The following is an 8,967-nucleotide window of genomic DNA, read 5'->3' as shown; positions in this document are numbered from 1 at the left end:
CTTCTGGAATGTTACATAATTTTTTCTTTAGCCATTATTGCCAGAATTCCTATCTTCATCCCAGTGCCGGTGAAGACAAAGATAAAACTAATCTACAGCTTCTGCAATAGCCATCACTGAACTGCTTGCAGAACTTGCCTAGACTATGTGCAGAACTTGCAGAACTTGCCTAGACTTGCCTAGACTATGCATTGTGAACTATCTGTTGGTGCAGCGACTTGTGGTAGTGTTGGTGTATTTTTGCTGATGATGTCATTGGTGGTACAATTTTTCCAACAAGAGCCATCAGTTGGCTTGGTGTATCTTCCTCCCTTCTGCTTGTCATGACAAAGACCTCTCCACAGGTGTGGCTGTATACTGGACCGGTAGTCAATGACGGGTAAGATCCAATTACAATGGTACCAACCTAAGACAGGAGGCTGACGCCCTGAGGTCAGCTCATCCGAAGACGGGTAAGGACCATATGTAGTATTGGACAACCTAAGGCAGGCACGGTCCCCAAGCCACATGCTTGTTGTTTAAACAGAGAGGGGGAGATGTTGAGAGCCACAGCCAAAGGGGCCCCAGCAAACTTCCAGCTGCCGGCTGATGATTGGCTCACAGCGGCCCCAGCAACATCTAGCTGATTGGCTCCTCTGCGGTGATGTTCATTGGGCTGTTTCCTTGCCCTTCAGACTGCCAGCTGATGATTGGCTCACAGCGGCCCCAGCAACATCTAGCTGATTGGCTTCTCCACGGAGCTGCTCATTGGGGGACTTCTTTGGCTCCGCCCATGCGACCCAGCCAATCAGCCTCAAGAACAGGAGGATTGTGGGAGGTGGTGAGGGTTGTGTGGGGGTGAGAGGCTTGTGGGAAGCCGGTGGTGGCAGTTGGGCTCTGAGGGTTTTTTCTTGAGGAGCTGTTTTGTTTGGCATTTGTAGTTCTAAAAATAAAGTTAGTTTCTTTTGACAAGTGGCTCCTGAATTGTGCCCAGCCAGACTGCGGCACTGTAGTATGCAGTTTTTAAGTCCTTTGGGTATAGACTGAGGAGAGGGATAGCTGGGTCACATTGTGGTTCCATTCCCAGATTTCCAAGGAATCTTCATACTGCTTTCCAATTTGCAGTCCCATCAGCAATGTATGAGTGTGCCTTTATTCCCCACATCCTCGCCAATACTTATGGTTGTTTGTCTTCATAATAGCTGACATTCTGACTGGAGTGAGATGATATCTTAAAAATTTGCTCCCCAGATGTAGGCTCTCTATTCACATCACAGATTGTTTCTTTTGCTGAGAAGAAAATTTTTAATTTGTGTCCATCTCATTTATTGATTGTTTTAATTCTTGTGCTATACGAATCTTATTAAGGAAGTTGGGGCCTAATTGCACGTGATGAAGATTAGGGTCTACTTTTTCTTCTATTAGATGCAGAGTCTCTGGTTTAATTCCTAGGTTCTTGATCCACTTTGAGTTGAGTTTTTGGCATGTTGAGAGATAGGGGTTTAATTTCATTTTGTTGCATATGGATTTCCAGTTTTCCCTGCACCATTTGTTGAAAAGGCTATCTTTTCTCCATTGCATGTTTTTGGCACCTTTGTCTAATATAAGATAATTGTAATTTTGTGGGTTAATCTCTGTGTCCTTTATTCTGTACCATTGGTCTACCAGTCTGTTTTGGTGCCCATACCATGCTATTTTTGTTACTATTGCTCTGTAGTGTAGTTTAAGGTCTGGTAGAGTGATGCTACCTGCCTCACTCTTCCTGCTAAGCATTGCATTAGCTATTCTGGGTCTTTTATTTTTTGAGATAAATTTTATGATTGCTTTTTCTATTTCTTTGAGGAATTCCATTGGGATTTTGATTAGAATTGCACTAAATCTGTATAGTGCTTTTGGTAGTATAGTCATTTTGATAATATTAATTCTGCCTATCCAAGAGCAAGGTAGAATTTCTATCTTCTAAGGTTTTCTTTGATTTTTTTTTTAGGGTTCTGTAGTTTTCATTGTATAGATCTTTTACCTCTTTCATTAAGTTGATTCAAAGTATGTTTTTTAAGAGGCTATTGTAAATGGGGTAGTTTTCCTCATTTCTCTCTCAGAGGATTTGTCACTGATATTCAGTAATGACTTTGATTTATGGGTGTTGATTTTATATCCTGATACTTTACTAAGTTCATTTAGTACTAGGTATAGAATCAAATCATCAGCAAATAATACTAATTTAAGTTTCTCTTTTCATATAATTATTCCTTTAATTTTTTCATCTCTCTAATTGTTCTGGACAGTTTTTCAAGAACTATGTTAAATATAAGTGGTGAAAGAAGGCATCCCTAGCTTGTTCCAGTTTTTAGAGGGAATGTCTTTGATTTTTCTCCATTTATAATGATGTTAGCATAGATATCCTTTATGATGTTGAGATATATTTCTGTTGTCCGTAGTTTTTCTAGTGTTTTGAACATGAAGGGGTGCTTTACTTTGTCAAATACCTTTTCTGCATCTATTGAGATGATCATATGATCCTTGTTTGAGTCTATTGATGTGATGAATTACATTTATTGATTTCCTTATGTTGAACTAACCTTGCATCCCTGGTATGAATCCCACTTGATCATGGTGCACTATATTTTTGATACGTTTTTGTATTTGATTTGCCAGAATTTTATTGAGAATTTTCGCATCTATGTTCATTAGAGATATTGGTCTAAAGTTTTCTTTCTTTGATGTTTCTTTGCCTGGTTTGGGGATAAGGGTGATATTGGCCTCATAGAATGAGTTTGGAAGTGCTGCCTCTTTTTCTATTTCCTGAAATAAATTGAAGAGTATTGGTATTAGTTCTTCTTTAAAGGTCTTGTAGAACTTGGCTGTGTATCCATCTGTTCCTGGGCTTTTCTTGGTTGGTAGACTTCTGATGGTGTTTTCTATTTTATCACTTGATATTGGTTTGTTTAAATTGTGTATATCTCTCTGACTCAATCTGGCTTTGGCTTGAAGTCTACTTCATTTAATATGAGTAACCTCTGCTTGCTTCTGCAGTCCGTGTGAGTGGTATGATTTTTTCCAACCTTTCACCTTCAGTCTGTATATGTCTTTTCCTATTAGATGAGTCTCCTGGAGGCAGCATTTTTTTAAAAATCCAATCTGCTAGGCTGTATCTTTTGATTGATGAGTTTAAGTCATTAACATTCAGGGTTGTTTTTGAGACATGGTTTGTATTCCCAGCCATATTTGTTTATTTTTTGTTATTTAACTTGGCTTGATTTTATTCTTTGATTAGTTTTTCTTTTAGGGTACTACCTCCCTCTGCTGATTTTCATTGTTATTTTTCATTTCCTCTTCATGGAATATTTTTCCAAGGATGTTTTGTAGTGCTGGTTTTCTAGATATACATTCTTTTAGTTTTTGTTTATAATGGAAGTTTCCATTTCATCTTCAAATCTAAAGCTTAATTTTGCTGGATACAAGATTCTTGGTTGGCACCCATTTTTTTCAGAGCTCGATATATGTTGTTCCAAGATCTTCTAGCTTTCCGGGTTTGTGTTGAAAATTCTGCTGTTATCCTAATTGGTTTCCCCCTACATGTGATGTGTTTTCTTTCTCTTGTGGCTTTTAAAATTATCTTTTTATTCTGTATGTTGGACATTTTAATTGTAATGTGCTTTGGTGTGGATCTGTTGTAATTTTGTACATTTGGCATCCTGTAGTCTTCTTGAATTTGAATTTTCAGTTCATTTTTCATGTTTAGAAAGATTTTTGATATTATTTCATGAATAGATTATTCATTCCTTTGGTTTGGACCTCTATGCCTTCCTCTATCCCAATAACTCTTAAATTTGGTCTTTTTATGCTATCACATATTTCTTGAATGTTCTGCTCATGGTTTTTTACCATTATCACTCTGTGGTATATGTTCTTTTTAAGATTATATATTTTGTCTTCATTTTCTGATGTCCTATCTTCCAAGTGGTCTACGCTGTTTGATGCTTTCCTTTGTGCTCTTAATTTGTTTTATTGTTTCTTTCATTTCAAGGATTTCTGGTTTTTTTTAGAACCTCTATCTCCCTGTTGAGAAGATCTTTTGTTTATGTAGCTCCTTTTCAAAGTGATCTTTCACTGCCTATATTTGCTCTTTTATATCGTCCTTGAGTTCACAGAACATTTTAACCTTGTACATCCTGAACTCCTTATCTGTCATTTTTTCTGCTGTGGATGCCAATGATTCTAATGATGTGGTGTAAATCTTGATTTGTTTGGGGCACTTTCTTCCCTTGTCTTTTTATGTTGCTCGTGTGTCTTCTTTTTCAGCTCTATGGGTCTAGAGTGTTATTGTTTTTACCTTATAGGTTTGTAGTGCTCTTTTAGGGTTCCAAGGCCTTTCCTTTGTGGGGAAGGACAATGTTAACAGATCCCAATATCAACAATATACCACCTATGAACAATTTGTTGTTATTAAGACGTTTACAGTTTAGTCTCTATATACAGAAACGTTGGATACAATTATTATCTAAAATAAAATCAGTAGTTTTGTAAAAAGGTTTATAGTTTCTGATGGTGGACAATGAACTGAGGGTGGGGTGTAGGACGATATGCTGAAGAGGTAGGATGTGAGGATATAGAGTTAATATATCTTAGGAAGTGTGAAAGAGAAATCTAATGAAGAGGGTTAGTAGCAAGAGAATAGAGAGGAAGTAATTTAGGGGAGGCCAGTAGTGGGAAGACATTAGAGTACATAAAACAAACACACATGTATTTAGAAAAATATAGGATATTAAAATAGTAAAATTTGGAGGGGGAAAGAAAAATGAAAGAAGAAAAAGGAAAAGATAAACAAAAGGCCATATACAATACATCTATATTATGTTATTCAGATGACTCAGTCCTCAAAATCCTATTTCATGCCAAATTCTTGGTTTCACATATGTTGGGGGTGTGAGGGCCGGAGGATGGAGGGGTAGAAGAGAAAAATTTAAAAAAACTCAAAAGAAGAAACCAGGTTGTTGCTAGTTTTAGAGATCTGTATCTTTCCTGCTTCTCTTCTCATACAATAGGTGGGGTTGTCTGTTGTAAGCTGGTTTCTCTGCCCTCAGGATGGTGGAGGTAACCAGGGTGGGAAGGCTGGTCATGGCACAGGGCACCTGGAAGTAGGGAGTGGCACTGCCAGTTCCTGAGGAAGACTGCACCTCACAGGTCTCTTTATGGGAGTGCTCGTATGGCTTGAGTGCCTAATACTATCTCCCTATCTTGCCTGGAGATTTCTCAGTTCCTGGTCCCTCTGTCAGGCTCCAAACTTTAGCCCCATCTTCATCTCCCTTAGCAGTTCTCAATTGAGAAACCTCTCACACTGGACTCCCATGGGTGGCTCCCTGGTTGCGCTGCATACCTGTATTGGGCAGCTACTGTGTTGGGTTACTGCCGCTGGGGAGAGGGGGAGGTTGGAAAACTGGTACCTGGCTGCTGGAGATCTGATCTGGGAACTCCCCCCCCCAAAAAAAATGGTGAGAATGTTGAGCCAAGATGGAGGCAGTCTGCTTTTAGCACTGGGGAGTCTGGTGGAATTGTGTTGTGGGTAGGTAGCAGCTGAGTGATCTGCATGGGAGCAGTGGTGGGGGGCTGGTCTTGGAGATCTTGGTGATTCTGCTAAGGCGCTCTGGAACCCTGTGTGGCTACAACCTCAGACTTGAATGTTGGGAGCCAGGAGTCCTACTTGAATACAGGGCATTCTGCTAGAATGCTCAAGCCTGGATCCTTGTGTGGGGTCACAGTGCTGGTGATTTCTGCAGCTGTATAGAGGTCTTCTAACACTCTCAGAGATGTAGTATTTCAACTAGGTGAGATCTGAATCATGGAGCAACACTGAATGCTGCCTCCCTCTGGCCCACCATCTTCCTTCCTTCTATATCACCTTTTTGAAGGCATTTGAATAAAGTCTGCTCTAAAATCTTAAGAATTTTTATACCTACAGATTAAGTAAATATTTGGTCTGTTGTAATATAAATAAATAAGGAAAAGGAATAGACCCTCCACTAATTAGATACCAGTTAATAAATGTAGGAGGAAAGTGGAAAGTGGAAATAAAACACTACATAATTTGGCAAACACCACAGCATGATTTTGCAGGCAAGAATATCAGTGGATACTATACTTACTGAAAAAAATACGTACTCACAAGATACCCATCAGTTACAAATGCAAAAAGCAGTAACCTCAGGAAAAACAGGCAGATAACACCTCAATAAAACTTAACCACCTTTATAGTGGTATTCACCTGTGTCTCCTCTGTTTCCTGTCTTCCCACAACATGGCATGCACAACATAAATTCCACATCCAGAGTAAGCAGACAATCCCAGACTGAGGGACGTTTCACAACCAGTTAACTAATGCCCCTTGAGAGTATCAATGCCATGAAAGACAATGAGAACTGTCAAAATTAGATGAGACCAAGGAAGTATGCCAAAATGTAATGTGTGATACTAGCTCCAGATCCACCAAAAAGTTTTTAATGTCTATTTAGTGGAAAAGCTGGTAAAACCTGAGTAAAAGTCTGTAGATGAGTTTACAGAATTTTAGAAATATTGATTTCTTGACTTTAATAATTGTGATCCTGTAAGAGGTATACATCTGTGAAAGGTGGGTAAAGGGATTTATTTTCGTAATTTAAAAATAACTTTAAATGAACATTAGGAAAATTAGGAAATCTAGTCTGGGCACTTTTAAATATTTGTCATATCAAGAAGTTTGTTGCGGAGCAAATTCTATACAGTTTTCTCCGGCATTATGATGATCAGGAATATTAGCAGACACTTGCCAGGTATTTTTATTCTAATGATGGTCCAAGCGAATGAAGTTAGGTGGTTGTGGAAACCACCTAAAGTCTGTAAAGCTTCTAGATGTTACTAAATGGTCAATTATGACTACTTTCTCATGGGTTAAAAAATATTACCCCTGTGATAGATAAACAGACTCAGGTTGTAAGGGATATAGGATCATGGCCGGTTTTTCCCAGGCCACTAACAGAAGCCAGAACTAATATTCAGTAGAAGACTGTGTGGACAATAAGAAGCATCATAGGGGTCGCAGCAGCTCCGGCGGCGGGAGCCACAGCAGCAGCAGCAGCAGCTAGGCAGCGCAGCTTCGGAAAGCTTCCGTGCGCCGCGGCTAGCAGCACTCGCACGTGCCCCGCACGCCGCCAGGATGCCCAAGAGAAAGGTCAGCTTGGCCGAAGGCGCGGCGAAGGAGGAGCCCAAGCGGAGGTCCGCCCGCGTGTCAGCTAAGCCGGCTCCTGCCAAGGCGGACGCCAAGCCCCGGAAGGCGGCGGGCAAGGATAAATCATCAGACAAAAAAGTTCAAAAAGGGAAAAGGGGAGCAAAGGGAAAACAGGCTGAAGTGGCTAACCAGGAAACTAAAGAAGATTTACCTGCAGAAAATGGAGAAACGAAAAACAAGGAGAGTCCAGCCTCCCATGAAGCAGAAGAGAAAGAAGCCAAGTCTGATTAATCATACACCATGTCTTTTCAGTGGTCCCGTCTCCCTTCTTGTACAATCCAGAGGAATATTTTTATCAACTATTTTGTAAATGCAAGTTTTTTAGTAGCTCTAGAAACATTTTTAAAAAGGAGGGAATCCCACCTCATCCCATTTTTTAAGTGTAAATGATTTTTTTTAGAAGTGAAATCATTTGCTGGTTGTTTATATTTGGGTACAACCAGAAAATAGTGGGATATTGAATTATGGGAGGCTTGGACTGTCTTTGGTGTCAGCTTAACATTCCATAGGTGGGGGGTTAGTTTTATATCCTACAATACAAAGCATATTAAATGGCAGTTTGGAGTCACAGTATTGCATTTAATGTCTTGAATATTTTAAATTACTTCTATTCCTGTGTTTTTTAGTAGAATTGTTTCCTAAAGAAGACCACTACTGGATCATTGCTGTCAGAATCGTATGTACTCTGTAACATCTTTGGTTGTGGAAGTCTAGTTTTCCTAATATTTTTAATGTGCTGTGAAAGATGAAAAATTTGAGTATGTTGTGTGTGACAAAGTTTTGAATTAGTGGGACCTAAGTAATAACATTCAAAGATATTGGTACTTGATATTCTATTAAGAAAAAATTTCCTCCAAATTAAAAGCTGGAAAGTCACTGGAATAACTGAAAAAGAATCACAGTATAAAGCTTTTTAGATTTCCGGTACGTGTGTTAAGAATTGTGTACAAAGTGAAATGTCTGTGTACTGATTCTCAATACAGCCAATAAAATCTCAAACACGAAAATGTTTTGAAAAAAAAAAAAAAGAAGCATCATAGCTGGCTCTGAAGGCCAGATGATCTTCCTTGTAGACATAAAAGCAGACATAAAAGCCAAAGCTGTGGGAGATCACCAGACATACAAATGGGGAAATAGTTGAACATATTGTCTATCTCATCTACTGTAGTACTACAGGACTGTTGATGATTCTTTTAATTGCAAATGATATGAATGTTGTTCAGATTATTCTGTATAGTCTTTCAACTATCTTTATAGTAACTAATACATTAGGCATCACTAAAAAAAAACTTAGTTTATATTGATGGCAGATTATGGAAGCCTGGACAAAATTGAAGCTCTTCAATACAATGAAAATGACTGTCTATAGGACTTTAAATGTTCTAGACAACTATTTTTTAAATGGTGGCAAACAGAAGAGTGTGCCAATATAATCATTTTAAGTACACAGTTCAATAGTCACATCACTGTGCAATAGATCTCTAGAGAATTTTTTATCTTGCAAAACAGAAACTTCACTGATAATTCCCCATTTTTCCCTTCAGCTATTGAAACCACCATTCCACTTTCTGCTTCTATGGGGTTACTGTAGGTATCTCATATCAGTAGAATCAGTAGTAGTTTTCTCTTTATGATTGGCTTATTTCACTTAGGTTCATAGGACATAGCATAGGACAGTATTTCATTGTTTTTTAAGGACTAAATAGTCGATTGTATGTACATAAAGA

The 8,967-nt window shown here is 38.7% G+C and overlaps 1 protein-coding gene across 1 annotated transcript; it reads left to right on the top strand.

Annotated features, from left to right (window-relative positions):
• Positions 1-7,051: 7,051 nt before the first annotated feature.
• LOC308649888 (non-histone chromosomal protein HMG-14-like) lies at positions 7,052-8,240 on the top strand. Its single transcript, XM_081295765.1, has one exon. The coding sequence runs from the start codon at positions 7,169-7,171 to the stop codon at positions 7,469-7,471; it is 303 nt and encodes a 100-aa protein (XP_081151891.1). The 5' UTR covers positions 7,052-7,168; the 3' UTR covers positions 7,472-8,240.
• Positions 8,241-8,967: the final 727 nt, after the last annotated feature.

The sequence above is a fragment of the Spermophilus citellus genome (assembly GCF_964194105.1).
Source record: "Spermophilus citellus genome assembly, chromosome: 1".
NCBI lineage: Eukaryota > Metazoa > Chordata > Mammalia > Rodentia > Sciuridae > Spermophilus > Spermophilus citellus.
This window is presented reverse-complemented; position numbering and strand designations above follow the sequence as displayed.